At 43.8% G+C, this 18899-nt stretch overlaps 1 protein-coding gene across 1 annotated transcript in view; it reads left to right on the forward strand.

Annotated features, from left to right (window-relative positions):
• The window catches only part of RASGEF1B (RasGEF domain family member 1B), a 675372-nt gene that overhangs the window by 170898 nt on the left and 485575 nt on the right, over positions 1-18899 (forward strand). Inside the window, exon 3 of the mRNA XM_073542935.1 lies at positions 15922-15975. Coding sequence (XP_073399036.1) covers positions 15922-15975 — 54 coding nt within the window. The remainder of the gene's footprint in view (positions 1-15921; positions 15976-18899) is intronic.

Consider the following 18899-nt stretch of genomic DNA (forward strand, 5'->3'; position numbering starts at 1 on the left):
GTGCTTGACTGGTATAACTGCTCTCCCAGTATCAGGGACAAATCTCTCTTTTTTGTATATGTGTAATAGGTGTGTGCAGGCTGACCCCGAGTCCCACCACTGGTGGTTGAACTCTTCTGTTTTAGGTACTCCATTTCAAACAGCAGGATACCAATTTAAAGATGCAATGAGTATGATAAAGCCAATAGCTTACTCAGTCTTTGAAAAGGTTAAAACTAATAAGCGAGGGGGAGGCGTGTGTTTATATGTAAAATCATCCTTAAAACCCATCCTTCGTGATAATATATATGAATCTAATGAAAATGTAGAGTCCCTGTGGGTAGAGATAAGGGGAGGGGGGAAAAATAATAAATTACTGATAGGGGTTTGTTATAAATCTCCAAAAATAATGGAAGCTACAGAGAATATCCTCATAAAGCAAATAGATGAAGCAGCGACTCAAGGAGAAGTCATTATTATGGGGGACTTCAACTACCCTGAAATACATTGGGGAACCGAAACCTGCAGTTCCAGCAAAGGTAATAGGTTTCTGACAACGATGAGAGACAATTACCTTTCACAACTGGTTCAGGACCCAACAAGAGGGGGGGCACTGCTAGACCTAATATTAACCAACAGGCCAGACCGCATATCATATGTAAGGGTTGAGGGTCACTTGGGTAATAGTGACCACAGAATAATAAGTTTTCATGTATCCTTTAATAAGATGTGTAGTAGAGGGGTTACAAGGACACTAAACTTCAGGAAGGCAAATTTCCAACGGATGAGAGATGATCTTGGTGCAATTAACTGGGACGATATCCTGAGACATAAAAATACACAAAGAAAATGGGAGACATTTATTAGCATCCTGAATAGGACCTGTGCACAATATATACCGTATGGGAATAAACATGCGAGAAATAGGAGGAAACCACTATGGCTAAATAGAGCTGTAAGGGGCGCAATAAGAGATAAAAATAAAGCATTTAGAGAATTAAAGCAAGTAGGTAGTGATGAGGCATTAAATAAATACAGAAGATTAAATAAATTCTGTAAAAAGCAAATCAAGACAGCAAAGATTGAGACAGAGAGACTCATTGCCAGAGAAAGTAAAAATAATCCCAAAATATTCTTTAACTACATAAATAGTAAGAAGCTAAAAAATGATAGTGTTGGTCTCCTTAAAAATAGTCTGGGTGAAATGGTGGATGAGGATGAGGAAAAAGCCAATATGCTAAATGACTTTTTTTCAACAGTATTTACACAAGAAAATCCCATGACGGATAACATGATCAGGGATAAAAATTCTCCATTAAATGTCACCTGCTTAACCCAGCAGGAAGTACGGCGGCGTCTACAAATCACTAAAATTGACAAATCCCCGGGCCCGGATGGGATACACCCCCGAGTACTGCAGGAATTAAGCACAGTCATAGATAGACCACTATTTTTAATCTTTAAAGATTCCATAATAACAGGGTCTGTACCACAGGACTGGCGTATAGCAAATGTGGTGCCAATATTCAAAAAGGGGACAAAAACTGAACTTGGAAATTATAGGCCAGTAAGTTTAACCTCAACTGTGGGTAAAATCCTGGAGGGTTTTCTAAGAGATACTATACTGGAGTATCTGGAGAAGAATAACCTTATGACCCAATATCAACATGGGTTTACAAGAGACCGTTCCTGTCAGACTAATCTGATAAGCTTTTATGAAGAGGTAAGTTCCGGACTGGACCAAGGGAATGCAGTGGACGTGGTGTACATGGACTTTTCAAAAGCTTTTGATACGGTGCCACACAAAAGGTTGATACATAAAATGAGAACAATGGGGATAGGGGAAAATATGTGTAGGTGGGTTAAGAGCTGGCTCAGGGATAGGAAACAAAGGGTGGTTATTAATGGAGCACACTCGGACTGGGTCACAGTTAGCAGTGGGGTACCACAGGGGTCAGTTTTGGGCCCGCTTCTTTTTAACATATTTATTAATGACCTTGTAGGGGGCATAGAGAGTAGAATTTCAATATTTGCAGATGACACTAAACTCTGCAGGGTAATTATTACAGAGGAGGACAATTTTATATTACAGGAGGATTTATGTAAACTAGAAGCTTGGGCTGATAAATGGCAAATGAGCTTTAATGAGGATAAATGTAAGGTCATGCACTTGGGTAGAACGAACAAGTTGTATAATTATGTGCTTAATTGTAAAACACTGGGCAAAACAGTTACTGAAAAAGACCTGGGTGTATGGGTGGACGACAAACTCACATTTAGTGGCCAGAGTCAAGCAGCTGCTGCAAAGGCAAATAAAATAATGGGATGCATTAAAAGAGGCATAGATGCTCATGAGGAGAACATAATTTTACCTCTATATAAGTCACTAGTGCGACCACACTTAGAATACTGTGTACAGTTCTGGTCTCCGGTGTATAAGAAAGACATAGCTGAACTGGAGCGGGTGCAGAGAAGAGCGACCAAGGTTATTAGGGAACTAGGGGGTCTGCAATACCAAGACAGGTTATTACACTTGGGGTTATTTAGTTTAGAGAATCGAAGGCTTAGGGGTGATCTTATTACAATGTATAAATATATGTGGGGACAATACAAAGACCTTTTTAATGATCTTTTTACTCTTAGACCTGTGACAGGGACAAGGGGGCATCCTCTACGTCTGGAGGAAAGGTTTAAGCATACTCACAGACGCGGATTCTTTACTGTAAGAGCAGTGAGACTATGGAACTCTCTGCCATATGATGTTGTAATGAGTGATTCACTACTAAAATTTAAGAAGGGACTGGATGCCTTTCTTGAAAAGTATAATATTACAGGGTATATACACTAGTCTCCTTAATATTGCGTTGATCCAGGGAGCTAGTCTGATTGCCGTATGTGGAGTCGGGAAGGAATTTTTTTCCCCAATGTGAAGCTTACTGTTGCCACATGGGTTTTTTTTGCCTTCCTCTGGATCAACATGTTAGGGCAAGTTAGGATAGGATATGGGTTGAACTAGATGGACTTAAAGTCTCCCTTCAACCTTAATAACTATGTTACTATGTTACTATGTTACTAATGATTTCTCGCAAGGACTAATTACTCAGGCTTATTTTCCTACTTGAGGTATGAGTGACACAACTGAGATGCTTCTCAGTATTACATAGGTTTAACAAATCAATTTTGAACACTCATGTAGTCTCAGTGAACTACTGTTCAATAACTGATCTGAAACATTGCTAAAGTCTCTCTTAAGTGTACTCTACTGTGCTTTAGCCAGTTCAATACATAATACTCTTTATAATAGGATCAAGGCAATCTTTAATGCCTTAAAGGGTTTGTACAATGAGGTTATCACCTATCTTAAACATAAGGGATAACTTCATCATCGCTGGAGATCTTACTGGTTCCCAAGAACTTGGATAACTTCTCATCTTTGTACAAACCCTTTAATTTATCATACCATTGGTACACCAGGTGCCCCTTGCTGTTTTCAGACATGTGTCACTAGTACTTTACATAACGATATCTCCCTGCAGTCTCTGGCTCTCTGGGCTTGTCAAGGGGTTGATGCGACCAATTTGCAGTCTGTATTGTTTTAGGGTACCCAATGAATGAATTGGAAGTCGACCACTGTGCTCTTGTAACAAGGTGGCACGGGGTGGTAGTAATGGCCGAGTCACTTAAAGCTACAGTCCACGAACAGAGTCCACTGAGCAAATAGTCACTGAGCACCCTGGCCCCTTGCACATAAAATAGACAAGACAGAAGACCTCACACAATTTACCTCTTCTCTACAGTTACTGCAACACAAGCAATCAGGATCCAGGAACACCGTTAAGATCCAACAGGGATAACAATTTATTGAAGAGTAGAGATCAGGTAATAAAAGTGGAAAAACATGGAAAAAGGTAGTTACAATTATTCAGGTAAATTTCCGTAATCTTTCCCTAGTTCTTTCACTATCGTAGCAGCAATGACGGCAACAATGGCAGCAGCAACGGCAGCTGCAGTAACAGTCACAGTCCTCAAGCCGATTCCTGGATGCTTATAGTCCTCAGCGGGACACTACTCAGTCCCAGTGCCCACTTCACTGCCCGTGAGTCTGGGGCAGCAGGCTATTCCCCAGCTGGGGATTCCCTTTGTCCTAGACGGGGGACGCACATATGCCCCAGATGGGGGCTCTTTCTGTCCCAAGTGGGGACACACGTATGCCCCAGATGGGGGCTCCTTCTGTCCCAAGCAGAGAAGCACCTGTGCCCCAGATAGGGGCCTTTCCTGTCCCAGATGGGGACACACACATTGCGTCAGGCCATCCTGCCTGGGCTCTGACCAGGAAGCAGGAGCTTCTCTTCCCTAGAGGCTGCTGGCTCAGCCCCCTAAATTAACCCGTTCGGTCCCTGCCTCTAGAATGTGCGTAACAATGTGTAGCTTAAGGGTACTGTCACACTTAGCGATGCACCAGCGATCCCGACCAGCGATATGACGCGGTCAGGATCGCTGGTGCATCGCTAAGTGGTCGCTAGTGAGCTGCCACACAGTCAGATCTCACCAGCGACATCACAGGGGTCGGGGGTCGCTACTTACCTGTCAGACGAGGCGATCCTGACGTCCTCCTGCCCGCGTCCACGCATCGCTCGTCTCCACAGCAGGAAGCCACCGCAGGAAGCTGATGACGAGAAACGGCCCAGGCCGTTTTCGTGCGATCAGCGATAATCAGCGGGGGAGCGGGTCGTAGGTAAGTATCACACATAGCGATATCGCTAGCAATATCGCTATGTCACAAAAACCAGTGATGTTATAGCAATATTGCTAGCGATATCGCTTAGTGTGACAGGCCCTTAACAAACCAAAATGTCCCTGCACAAATTTGGTATTAATTTACAGGTGCACAAATGTGCTGTGGCAAATTTACAGTCCTATAAATACACACTATGCGTCAGCACACTGCAATAAATTAATACATTTCCTATTCACAAAATTTGTGATATCCATAAGGCTCTTATTTGTCCACCACTGAAACGTCACAAACAAAAGGCCAGGAGGGAAATTATCAACTAAAGTAGAAAGAGTGGTATGAGAAGAGAAAAATGGAATCATTTAGATAGCTGATTCCACAGTGCAAGAAAGTGAGACAACAGTGAGACAACAGTGGGGATAATATCGCAAGTCAGGAGGACTGTTTAGACCATAGGAGAATTTTAAGGGTAAAATGTGGGAGCACCAGACCTGGGCAGCACACCAGTTTTCCTGGCTGGGTAAAATCTACTCTCTAAAAATTATGCTCAATATAAATTATGCTCTTAACATGAATTTAGCATCTTTCTCAAAGATTGACAGGGGGAGTCTTTGAGAGACACAAAATTTAATGTGTTGCCCAACTCTGGAGCTCTTTAGTTAATTTTTTCATAATTGATCTTGTATGCCTATAGAGGATGGGATACGGACATAGGGGAGAAAAGGTGGCACATTTGAATTCAAATTTAAGCTTAGTTTAATTAAGAAGAAACATTAATATTTAAGGCTTCAGATTTAGAACTATTCACTTTGAGACCAAATATTCTACTAAAAATGTACAAAATCCTTTAAACATGAATTTATGTTCTTCTGAGCCACTTTCTATAACTTTGATTTACACCTTTTGTTTACCAGTGCAAAAAGTGTAGGAGAAAAGACATCCCTGTCTCATCTATTGAGAGACCCAAAAGAGGTTGGACTCAAACCACCGAATACAGACCCTGGCCGATAGGTTGGTATATACAGTGGGGAAAAAAAGAATTTAGTCAGCCACCAATTGTGCAAGTTCTCCCACTTAAAAAGATGAGAGAGGCCTGTAATTGATATCATAGGTAGACCACAACTATGAGAGTCAAAATGAGAAAACAAATCCAGAAAATCACCTTGTCTGATTTGGCAAGATTTATTTTTCAAATTATGGTGGAAAATAAGTGTTTGGTCATTACCAAAAGTTCATCTCAATATTTTGTTATATATCCTTTGTTGGCAATGACAGAGGTCAAACGTTTTCTGTAAGTCTTCACAAGGTTGGCACACATTGTTGGTGGTATGTTGGCCACGTCATCATAATGCGCTTCTTTTGGAGCGCACACTGAGTCCTGGTAAGCGTGCTTAGGCTCCATGGTTATGGCTCAAAGCGGATGTCATGTCATCCGACTGGAAGGTCCCGCGCCATCTTGGATGCGCTCCACTGTGGAGCGCATGCTAGTGATTTCCCGACGGCATTTACATCTAATACAGCGGCGGAAGTAAGGTCCCAGACTATTAGGTACATGCCGGATCTAGCGTTTAAGCTGTATTTATTCATGTGCATATTAGGTTTTGATTATTTGCGTCTTTCTTTTGATTGGGCCACCAGATAAAGTGGGTGGCGCTTATTGCAACTAAGGTGGTTATTTTAATCCGGCCTTCTTTGACCCCTGGTGCCACCAAGTAGCATCGCGGTATCAGGCATGAAGAAGTAACAGTATCAGTAACAGTATCAGCTATACCTCCTGATGAACCGCCACTGGGGGGAAACGCGATGAGGGTTCTCCACAGACAAGAGAAGTGACTATTTATTGTTCATCAAGTGCATCTGAGTCTATATACCCCTCATAGTAGGATCAGCTGTTATCATACCTTGGAAGCATATTTTGGGTCACATGATACCATGATGTGGATATGATGTATTTTTATTGTTATAATTTGGTATATTTGTCTGGAATTCTGCACTAGTCCTAGGGCATTCTGAACATTTCATTCCTGCACTATCTGAGAATTGTTTTCCCTTCTGTGATATCAGGGATTAGTAGGGAAGCGAGGGATAGTCCTCGTTGAGTGGGGGCGCCAATATCGTACTCTTTGGGTGCCAACCTCCATGGTCAGGCGGGTATCAGCTAGACTTTATTATAGGGTTGTGCACCATTCTAGATTAGTCTTTTCATATTTTGGCATTTGCCAGTTATTCACTGTGAAGGTGTTTTTTAACATTTATCTAAATAAATTGTTTTTTTTAAAGGGGATTTGCATGTTCACCAACATTTTTTTCCATGACATTAGTAGTTTTTTTTCTCACAATCCAGACTCCCAACACTCTCTCCCATGTGCTAAACACACCTCCATTATGTAGGCTATGTAGGCTGCAACCCCACCTCCAGGTGAGGTATGAATCACATGGCTGGTCACCTGGTCATGACCTCACAGCAGGTCCTGAAAATACCTGCAGGTCCCGAAGGAAAACAGGGGTACAGCCAGCACCCTCACCCAAAGGCGAGGTAATATGGGTAGCCTGACCCTCCCATCTCTCATAGCTACCCGCAACCCTGACCAAGGTGCACTAACCGTTATATTAGTGCTCATGTGCACTAATAATAAAACACTCCGGGTTGCATCTCAGGGAGCATCCATCCCTTTGACATATATCGGCCATTCACAACCCTGCCAGTCACTGTTTCTGCGTCACCACAGAGGTAACGCCTGTATGCATGACCTGGGGAGCCCACATAGCACCCCCTAGCTGTCACAGGGGTCACTGCATTACACCTGTAGTAGGGTTGGCCGCACTGGGGGGTGGTCCCTCATTTACCACGCACAGACGTCACAGACACAAGATGGAGGCAGATTTCGGGTACAACAGGTCCAAGTTTATTTAGTCGTCCGCCTGACGACCTCAGCAGTACACCGCAATTCTTCCACAGCCCTCCATTTCCAGGCATGGGTATATACACCGTACTTTTAGCGTAGTGACGTTCCTCCCAACTCGGTCACTGTGGCCGCCTTAGGCCTGCTCACCAACAGCACTTTACTGGTCAGAGGTCGTCGTCAATTTGGTATGTTTCCCTTGGGGCCTCGTCTGTTCTGCAGTTCTTCGTGTAGGGGCCACCCCCTGACTTCCTTTCTCCTCAGTCCCCTAGTTGAGCTCCTCTCACAGCACATACTCCTTCATTGACTCCTCTCCTCAGAGCTCCTCCTGGGGCTGGAACTTTCTGGAACCCTCCTGTCCTATTTATAACCTTCCCAGTTCCCTGTAGCTCAGCCCCCCATGACCAACAGTTTCTAAAGGCCAAAGCTGCTGTCAAGTCCTGAACCCACACTCTCCCTTGCCATCTTGTGGTCAACCCCAGATATTGCACTCACTCTACACTTTTCCCAGCTGCTTCCCTTCTGTCATTACAAACATCTATCTAAAGTACACATACCATCCCTTCTTCCTACTGACAAGTCCGTCCGTCAGGTCACCTTCCCCACATTCTCCCTTCATTTGTCTATTGTCGTCCCTGACAATCATATTCCCTACCTTCATCGTTCTGAAACTTTTCTACTGTTTGTTGTCGGACCGGATGTTGGGCCAAACCCGCCATATGCAGGGGCCGAACAAAACCGGGAGCACCATGCTTCGAGCAGCCTACTGCTACTCGCCGGCGCGCATGCCACATCACAACTTCTTTCAAGTTGTGCTAGGTACACCTGGATTTCTCTACGGCATGTATCTCCCACTACTCTCCCCTCCTGTCACCCTCAACTGTCCGGAATGCCATGACCGAGGCCTTACGCCTACCAGGTCATTGTCAGCACCCGCCTATTCTCCTGGGGTGTCCGTAGTGTCAGGGACCTGGCTTGGGACTACTGGGATTCCATATCTTCCATCTCTTTATCCTTCACTTTAAAACAAGTCATAGTCGGCGTTTCGGTCACACAGACCCTCTGTCACACAGACCCTTTTGTCACACAGAGCCTCTGTCACACAGACCCTTTGTCACACAGACCCTCATACCCGGGACCTGTTGCATTCTTCTTATGCATATTATACATTAAACCAACTTTATAATAGCACAAGTAACCCCTTTTTTTTACTTTTCCTTTAAACCAATATAAAAAACAAAACAGGCATACTCCCCCTTCCTTTGATGTAAATACTTCCCCGTATGCATCCCCGCTGTGTCAGGAGAAAACATCTTTCAACAAACAAAAAAAAAACATTTCTATTAACATGGACGTAGAACTGTCCTGTGAACTGCACAACGGTGCATCGAATTCCCGGTAGTTCGGTCCATCTCCTGACGGCCGGTGTTCCGCCAACTCAGCAAGGGACTCCACAGCCGTGAAGTCCTGGGATTCTTGGGGTGTCTCTGTGAGTCCCTTTTATGGGGGCACGTAGTCTTCAGGACAAGCGATCACCGCAACGGTGTAGTAGCCGCGGGGGCAGTACTCCTTATAGTAAGAGACTAAGTCTCCCTCCTGTAGAGCCCGGCCGTGACGGATGGAAGTCACATTTAAATAAACTTTTTCACCAGTGGCGAGGTCCCGGATGAACCCATAACCCTTTTCCACATTTGTGTAAACCAGCCTCCCGATGGAACGTGGAACCGCCATGCCAGCCTCTCCTTTTTCATGAAGCAGCCCCCAGATCTCCCGCTCTCTGGCCTTCTTTTTCTCGATGACCTCCGCAACCCAAGCGGAGGGTGCGGTATAGGCCGCAGAGTCCAGTGGGCGGGTCGCGGTCGAGGTCGAGAGCGGGGCAGAAGCGGCCGCAGGCTCCGGTGGTGAGTAGGCCGCAGCCGGCTTTGACAGTGAAGTCAGCGTGGCTGCGGGGGACGCCGCAGCTGGACCCAAGGCAGCTACTGGCTCCGGCAAATCAACCGCAGGCAGGACCGCAGATGGAGCAGCGACCGCAATTGCCAGTGAGTCAACCACAGCAGCTGACGGCCCAATTACACCAGTGACCGGGAGTGGGACTGATGTAGCGTCAGTCAGCTTAGTGGGGGCCATGCCGTCGTCCAGATCGGGAGGCACCACAGCATAAGGAGTCAGGCGGGGAGGCCGAGGGCCGGTGTCGGGGCCCCGAGGTCTGTCTGGTACATGGAACGTGGGGACAGAGTTTGCCTGGGGTGCCGCCGGCAGGGCCGGGGACTCGCTCACCTTCCCAGCAGCCACGGGTCCCAGCAGGCTTTCCCACCGCTCCTTCCCCGGCCGTTGATTTTCACCCCGCTGTCCGGCAGGGCCGGCCTCCAGGCCCGACAGTTCCACGGGGAGGCTCCCTGGGCATGTCTCCTGATGAGTCTCCATTTCCTGGTGCCACCGCCATTCCAGGCGTCTGATACCCTGACGTAGTCTGGAAGAGTGGCGGTTGGTAGGCCACACGCACGGACTGGGCCTGCTCCTCGCCTACGGAGAGACTCTTTGCACAGGCCCAGTCCGTGGGCGTGGCCTACCAATGCAACAGCTGGGCCCAGCGGCTGCGACGTCAAAGCAGCCACATCAGCGACATCAAAGCAGCCACATCAGCGACACCAAAGCAGCCACACCAGCGACACCGAGGGACATCAGGAAGGATAAGTTGACTTTAGGAAATAAGGACCCGTAGTTGGCCGTTTCGTGGCCCCATAATAGCTGGCCTTGCTGGGTCAGTCACATTCTCGATAAAGACAAGTGTTGTTATTGTTGTTGAGTCCCTGCAAGGACAATTAGTGTTACCCCTTTTTGGTTGCTCAGTATAGCCCTAGCAGCTCCAGTACTTAAACGTTATTTTCCAAAACAACACTCGTGTCTCATGCTGATACCTACATTTGGCGTAGTCAGCAGGATTGAAGCAGCGGCGGCCGCGGGAGACAGCGGACAGGCCGCAACGGGCTGGAGCACAGCGGTACCGGCAGTGCCCATCAGAGAGGAGGTACCGCAGACGACCATGGTACCTCCTCTATGATGGGCACTGATAATCTCCTCTCTGCTGCCGTTCTCCCCTCTGGTCACCATCGGCCGCTCTAGCTCTTGCACAGTCCCACAGCCTCTTGTTCAGTGTCTGGCGTGTCACCAACTGTCTCCTCTGCGCTCCCCCTGCTCCTTTTATACTTGCCCCTCCCCTTGCTGTCCAGTTACGCTCAGTCATCTGCTCTCCTCCTTTGTTCCCCGGGTACTGTTTCCCTAGGAACCCAGATGGCGGTTCCCTTGGTTCCGGCCCAGACAACCTATGGGGGTCCTCCTCCCTACACTCCCCCACCCTGTAAGTTTGCCAGTCCTCGGGTGAGGGCTTCAGTGTACTTGAGTTGATCTTCGGAGGTGCCAGTTTTTGTTTCCATATGAACTGGTCTTGTTCGTATCGTTCGGGGAGTTTGCCGGCTGTTGACCGCTCGGAGCGTCTTAATTCGACTGGGGTGGAGTCTTCTGGGGTGGTGGACGGTGGCAAGTTAACTATTTCGGGCAGGTTAATTGTGTCAGTTGGTTCGTCATTGAGTAGAGAGCCCCTGGTTATTGGGGAAAAGTCTCCTTCGTCGTCCGGGTCCCAGAACACAGGCAACGGTTCAGAGACCGGAGGGGCAATTTCAGATTGTTCCGGGTCAATCGAGATACATGGACGTAACATATTGCGGTGCACAATGCGAGTGGGCAGTGTTCCTTCTTTCTCGGGTTGTATTTCATACAAAGGTCCCTCAGGATTTATACGGCATAGGACCCGATAGGGACTCTCTTCCCAGCGTGGCTCTAATTTGTTCTGGGGGCATTGTTCTAGTATGAGTACTCGGTCTCCGCTTTGGAGAAAAAAAAATAAGACCTCATATGACTCTGTGGGTCAAAATATGGAAAAATTATAGCTCTCACAATGTGGTGATGCAAAAACTATTTTTACAATAAAAAGCGTCTTTTAGAGCATGACAGCAGCCAAACATAAAACCCATCACAAATAGTAGCTCAAACCCCCCTTTATCACCCCCTTAGTTAGGGAAAAATAATAACATTAAAAAATGTATTTATTTCCATTTTCCCATTAGGGCTAGGGCTAGGGCTGAGATTAGGGTTAGGGGTGTGTTGGGGATAGGGTTGGAGTTAGAATTGGGGGGTTTCCACTGTTTGGGCACATCAGGTGCTCTCCAAACGCAACATGGCGTCTGATCTCAATTCCAGCCAATTCTGCGTTGAAAAAGTCAAATGGTGCTCCTTCCCTTCCAAGCTCTGCCATGCGCCCAAATAGTGTTTTACCCCCACATATAGGGAATCAGCCTACTCAGGACAAATTGCAAAACAACCTTTTGTGGTCCAATTTCTCCTGTTACCCTTAGGAAAATAAAAAATTGGGGGCAAAAATATCATTTTTGTGGAAAAAAATTATTTTAAGCACTTGGGGCTTCAAAGTGCTCACCACACATCTAGATAAGTTCCATGGGGGGGGTCTAGTTTCCAAAATGGGGTCACTTGTGGGGAGTTTCAACAGTTTAGGCACATCAGAGGCTCTCCAAACGCGACATGACACCCGCAGACCATTCCATCAAAGTCTGCATTCCAAAAACTTCACTACTTTCCTTCCGAGCCCCGACATGTCCCCATACAGTAGTTTTCTCCCACATATAGGGTATCAGCACACTCAGGACAAATTGGACAACAACTTTTGGGGTCCAATTTCTCCTGTTACCATTGGGAAAATAAAATAATTGGGGACTAAAAGATCATGTTTGTGGAAAAAATATGATTTTTTTATTTTCACGCCCGGGCGTTATAATCTTCTGTGAAGCCCTTGGGGGTTCAATGTGCGCACCACACATCTAGATAAGTTCCTTGGGGGTCTAGTTTCCAAAATGGTGTCATTTGTGGGGGTTTCCACTGTTTAGGCACATCAGGGGCTTTCCAAACGCGGCATGGCATCCAATCCCAATTCCAGCCAAAAAAGTCAAATGGCGCTGCTTCCCTTCCGAGCTCTGCTATGCACCCCAAATAATGTTTTACACCCACATATGGGGTATCAGCGTACTCAGGACAAATTGCACAATAACTTTTAGGGTCCTGTTAAACTTGGGAAAATAAAAATCGTGGAAAAAATATGATTTTTTAATTGTACGGCTGTACATTATAAACTTCTGTGAAGCCCTTGTGGGTTCACAGTTCTCACCACATATCTAGATAAGTTCCTTGGGGGGGTCTAGTTTCCAAAATGGGGTCACTTGTAGGGGGTTTCCACTGTTTAGGCACATCAGGGGCTCTCCAAACATGACATGGCGTCCGATCTGAATTCCAGCCAATTTTGCATTGAAAAAGTCAAATGGTGCTCCTTCCATTCTGAGCTCTGCTATGCGCCGAAACAGTGGTTCCCCCCCACATTTCAGGTATCAGCGTACTCAGGAGAAATTGCACAATAACTTTTGCAGTCCAATTTCTCCTGTTACCCTTGGTAAAATAAAAAAAATTGGACCTGAAGAAATTTTTTTGTGAAAAAAAGTTAAATGTTCATTTTTTTTAAACATTCAAAAAATTCCTGTGAAGCACCTGAAGGGTTAATAAACTTCTTGGTTATGGTTTTGAGCACCTTGAGGGGTGCAGTTTTTAGAATGGTGTCACTTTTGGGTATTATCTATCATATAGACCCCTCAAAGTGACTTCAAATGTGATGTGGTCCGTAAAAATAAATTGGTGTTGCAAAAATGAGAAATCGCTGGTCAACTTTTAACCCTTATAACTTCCTAACAAAAAAAAAATTTGGTTCCAAAATTGTGCTGATGTAAAGTAAACATATGTGAAATGTTACTTATTAAGTTTTTTGTGTGCCATATCTCTGTGAAGGGCATGAAAGTTCAAAGTTGGAAAATTGAGAAATTTTCAAAATTTTTGCCAAATTTCCATTTTTTTCACAAATAAATGCAAGCTATTTGAATGAAATTTTACCACTAACATGAATTACAATATGTCACGAGAAAATTATGTCAGAATCAGTGGGATCCATGGAAGCATTTCAGAGTTATTACCTCATAAAGGGTGGTCAGAATTGTAAAAATTGGCCCGGTCATGAACGTGCAAACCACCCTTGGGGGTAAAGGGGTTAATGTGGGCCAGATGAGAGAACAGCCTTAAATGCCCCTAAGCCCAAAAGTAATTAAAGAATGAGACTAGCTGGGAGTCCTCTTTAGGAGCAATTTTTTCTTTTAATAAAGACTAAAGAACCCGTTAGGTCCAGGAGTCTCAGAAGTTTAGCCCTACTTATTGGCCCAGAGTGTCTTTTCTAAAGGGAGATCTGCATCAAGTTCCGATGCCCTGCTGATGAAGAAGAGTCTTTGGGCTTAAAACTCTATACTCAAGATGATTCAGAAAGCTGTCAGAGAGAGCGTGTTCTTACAAATATAAGTTAAAGAATTAATTTGTGAGTAGGTCAGGATCTTAAGTTAGGATCCCATTTGAGGTCTGCAACTTTGGAAGAGTTCCCAGTCTAGATCACAAAGAAATCTTGCCATCTAGAATAGTATTATCACGTAGCATGCAGGATCTACATCTGGTCCAATGCAAGTCAGCATAAGTTGTTCGTTGAGATGAGCAGAACCATTCACAGAACTGTGGTTCAGCATCCAGGTTAGTGGTACCTGGCGTCTAGGCAGGATTCCCACAAATCTAATAGTTTTCAGCATCCCTGACATGGCATTTGTTTAGTCAGGGCTGGTGCATTGTCATCTATGCAAAAAAATGTGAGACTCCCAGTTTAGTTTTTATCAGGGGGCCAAGGAGTGAAATATTCAATTTTTCAACACATCAGGCTGCAGTTTGCTCGCTCTGCTATAAGCAGCTTTCGTGGCCTAAACATGCTACCATGGCCTGCAGCATCTTGGGACTTGTCTCCCATCAATCGAGCACATTGGTCAGGTCATTGGTTGGCAAATGCAAAAGGACCTGCCAGCAGCTGATCATGTTGATTTCATGACATAGTGCATTCAGCATGGCAGAACAACCTTCAGAAAACCATTAACAACATGCAAGGCAGCAGCTGCCAAGGCAAACAGGATCATGGGGTGGATTAAAAGAGGTCTGGATACACATGATGAGAGCATTATACTGCCTCTGTACAAATCCCTGGTTAGACCGCACATGGAGTACTGTGTACAGTTTTAGGCAACAGTGCTCAGGAAGGATATAATGGAACTAGAGCAAGTACAAAGGAGGGCAACAAAATTAATAAAGGGGATGGGGAAACTACAATACCCAGAGAGATTAGCAAAATTAGGATTAGTTAGTCTAGAAAAAAAGATGACTGAGGGGCGATCTTATAACCATGTATAAGTATAAAAGGGGACAATACAAATATATCTCTCCGAGGATCTGTTTATACCAGGGAATGTGACGGTCACAAGGAAGCATTCTCTGGGTCTGGAGGAGAAAAGGTTTTTCCACCAACATAGAAGAGGATTCTTTACTGTTAGGGCAGTGAGAATCTGGAATTCCTTGCCTGAGGAGGTGGTGATGGGCTCAAGAGAGGCCTGGATGTCTTCCTGGAGCGTAACAATATTGTATCTTACAGTTATTGTTAGGTTCTTTAGAAGGATGTAGATCTGGGGATTTATTCTGACAGAATATAGGCTGAACTGGATGAACAAATGTCTTTTTTCGGCCTTGCTAACTATGTTACTATGTAAGGTGTATAAGAGCGTGTATTTCAGCATGTGGCACTTATACTCGATACTGAAAAAATTGAGTTGTTTTGAAAATGTTCTTTACATTTTTTTATCTTTTGCATATCATTAACCTGTGTATCAATCCTGTGATTTACATAATTGCATGACTTTTTCTTCATGGTGTTGCCATTTCAATGTTGAGGAGGGTATGTAAATATCACAATTATCAATTCATTAGTATTATATTCAAATCAATTCACAGAACCCAGTCCAGCAGACAGGTAATCTGTGGCTGCTGGATGAGAGCCCTTAGAACGGCCTCTTACCTGATGGCATCCTCAGGTCTACTGCGTCACACTGCAACATGTGCGATTATGTAGCACCAGGGAGACTGATCAAATCAAGAGCCATGGGTGCCAGGAAGTGAAAGGTGGCTTCAGGGCTCCAGGCTAATGGCCAGAGATTACTGACTTGGCCGCTGGACTAGATCGTGCAAATCAAGTCACACCAACTCTAGGTGGGGTGTTTATCAAGTAACTTGCTAAGAAAAATGTATATATATATCCATGCTCTGTTTGTCTTTCAGACAGCCATATTCAGCACCCTGTCAAGTGAGAAGTCATTATGCGAGCCAAAGCTGGTAGGTCCTCTGCACCATCATTGCTATGTTTGCTTGCTGTCATGTACTTTTGCTCCATCTTACAAAGTCCCTCATCGTAGATTTTAGTGGCAACTTACCCCTACCAAATATGTACAAGGTGGGCCATGCATATGGATACACTTAAATAAAATGGGAATGGTGGTGATATCAACTTCCAGTTTGTGGCACATTAGTATATGGGAGGGGGAAAACTTTTCAAGATGGGTGGTGACCATGGCAGCCATTCTGAAGTCGGCCATTTTGGATCAACTTTATTTTTTCCAATGGGAGGGAGGGTGGAACAGAAAATGAAAGCCAGCTACATTACTTGTCATCTTGTGTCTCGTCATCACTGCATGAGCATTTACTCAATGATTGTCATCGAGCTGTCTAATGGCAGACTCTTCAACTCAATGATATTTTTATTAGTTCGCTTTTATAAGTTAGTTTCCATTTCAATGTCACAATCTAATGCTAAGGGGCATGTACTCTTTGGATTTTTATGATGCCTACCATCTTTGAAATCAAGTAGAACTACCATTGATCCATTGTGAATATTGTCCGCGAGTCATAGATGAGTTGGCATATATCTGGATACCATAACTCCTCATTTAAAATACTTGATTGACTCAGAGTAGAGATCTGATAATATGATTCCTGCTCCATGGTGTTTAGCATTCAGCTGCATTCTTTAGACAAGGCTACAAGCCAAATTATTTCCAAATTGATTTCCAAATGATGGGCATCTTCACATTGACTTAATTGATACTCTTGGCAAATATTGCTGCACAGAGTGTAGCTCCTGTGAATGCTGATTACATGCATAATGCTAAATACATTTTAGTCCCCCGTTTGGTACTTTAACAGATGGGCTAGGCTCCCCAAAAGATGGTTGAAAGTTAATGAATTGAGATTAATTCCATATCATTAAATCTTTGATCAAATATGATTTTGATGTTGAGCTTAGAATAATTAAAGCAACCAGAATAATACTCAGGGGAGAGTTATCAAATGCTTTCATGAAATGTTTGTCTATATTGCCTGTCTGATTGGGTTGTATAACCTCCGTAAAACCCAAGAGGAAGCTAAAAAAAATAATGTCCTTCAAGTATTTTAGAGAACTTCTGTGGAACACAACTGAAAACAAAAATTCAGCTTTTTTTGCCAATTTTACATAGATGAATGTTTTTATAAGGGCACAGCTGATGTTTTATGCCTGACCACTGAGCAACACTGACATGAACATAATTTTCGATATGAGCGGTGTCTAAGCTGTCTTTCTGTTTGTTGTGTGGTATCAAAAATGTATTCCTTAAACCTTACGGGTTACTTTGAATGCTGAGATAGCAATTATGTACATTAAACATTATTTTATTGTTTTCCAAAAATAGGAGAATTTTGGGGGGAAAATTACTTTTTTTTATTTATTACTTAAAATTGCATTTCTTTTAAGAAACTGCCCAAAATATGGCAGTTTTTTTGTGCCTTTATTTACAATGGAAGAAGGAATCTTTAGCGATGTAGTGCTAGTAAGAGGTAAGGGAGCTGTGTGAGGTTCTCACTTTAACAAAATGTGTTTTGCTTTGATCAGCGGCTCAGCGCATTTTATTTTTAAACATAATCTAAAGAGCAGAACTTTGCAATACGGAACATAATGATTCCAGCCGACTGACTACAACTCCCAAATGTCTCTTTGAGTTGACTCAACTTTGCTATTTTGCTAACTGGATTGTGGCACTGCTGATAATGCAGTCTAAAAGCTCTGTAATAAAAGAACACTGTCATTAACACCATTCATTTAATTTTATTTTATTTATTTTACTCATTTATATAGCGCCATTAATTCCGCAGCGCTTTACAGACATTATTGGCACTGTCCCCGATGGGGCTCACAATCTAAATTCCCTATCAGTATGTCTTTGGAATACTAATGAATACATAGTAAACCATACTAATGAATACATATACTAATAACACCATACTAATGAATACATGTATAGATATACGTATCTATAGATAAATAGATAGATATACAGTCATGGCCAAAAATGTTGACACCCTTGAAAAATTATTGCAATTACATATTGGACATAATTTCACACTAAACCCCAAAAATGGGTTGGACAAAATTGATGGCACCCTCAACTTAATATTTGGTTGCACATCCTTTGGAATAAATAACTGCAGTCAATCGCTTCTTATTACCATCAAAAACTTCTTACACCTCTCAAATGTATTATGGACCACTATTGTTTTGCAAACTGCTCCAGGCCCCTCATATTTGAAGGGTACCTACCTTCTCCCAACAGCAATTTTTATGATCTCTCCACAGGAGTTCACTGAGATTTAGATCTGGGCTCACTGACCACTTTAGAACTTTCCAGGACTTTGCTTCCATCCATTTCTGGGTGTTTCTTGAAGTATGCTTGGGGTCATTGTTCTGCTGGAAGACTAATGACCTACCTATTAGGCAAACACAGATTTATGACACTGGGCACTACATTGCAACCCAAAATCCTTTGGTAATCTTCAGATTTCACGATGTCTTGCACATGGTCAAGGTACCCAGTGCCAGAGGCAGCAAAAGAACCTTAAAACATCTTTGAACCTCCAACATATTTAACTGTATATACTGTGTTCTCTTCTTTGTAGGCCTTATTCCACTTTCGGTAATCAGTAGAATGATTTGTTTTACCATAAAGATCTATCTTTTGGTCTCATCTTTCCCAGAAGGATTTTGGCTTACTCATACATTTTGGCAAACTGCATGCTAGATTTTTTATGTCTGTCAGCTTTGGGGTCCTCCTGGGTTTCATGTCAGTGTTTCATTTTATTCAGATGTTGGCAGTTTGTGCTGACACTGATACACAGTGAGTCTGCAAGACAGCTTGAATTTCTTTGGAACTTGATTGGAGCTCCTGCAT

The sequence above is a fragment of the Dendrobates tinctorius genome, unplaced genomic scaffold (genome assembly GCF_039654945.1).
Source record: "Dendrobates tinctorius isolate UK_male_01 unplaced genomic scaffold, ASM3965494v1 ptg000011l, whole genome shotgun sequence".
Classification (NCBI taxonomy): Eukaryota; Metazoa; Chordata; class Amphibia; order Anura; family Dendrobatidae; genus Dendrobates; species Dendrobates tinctorius.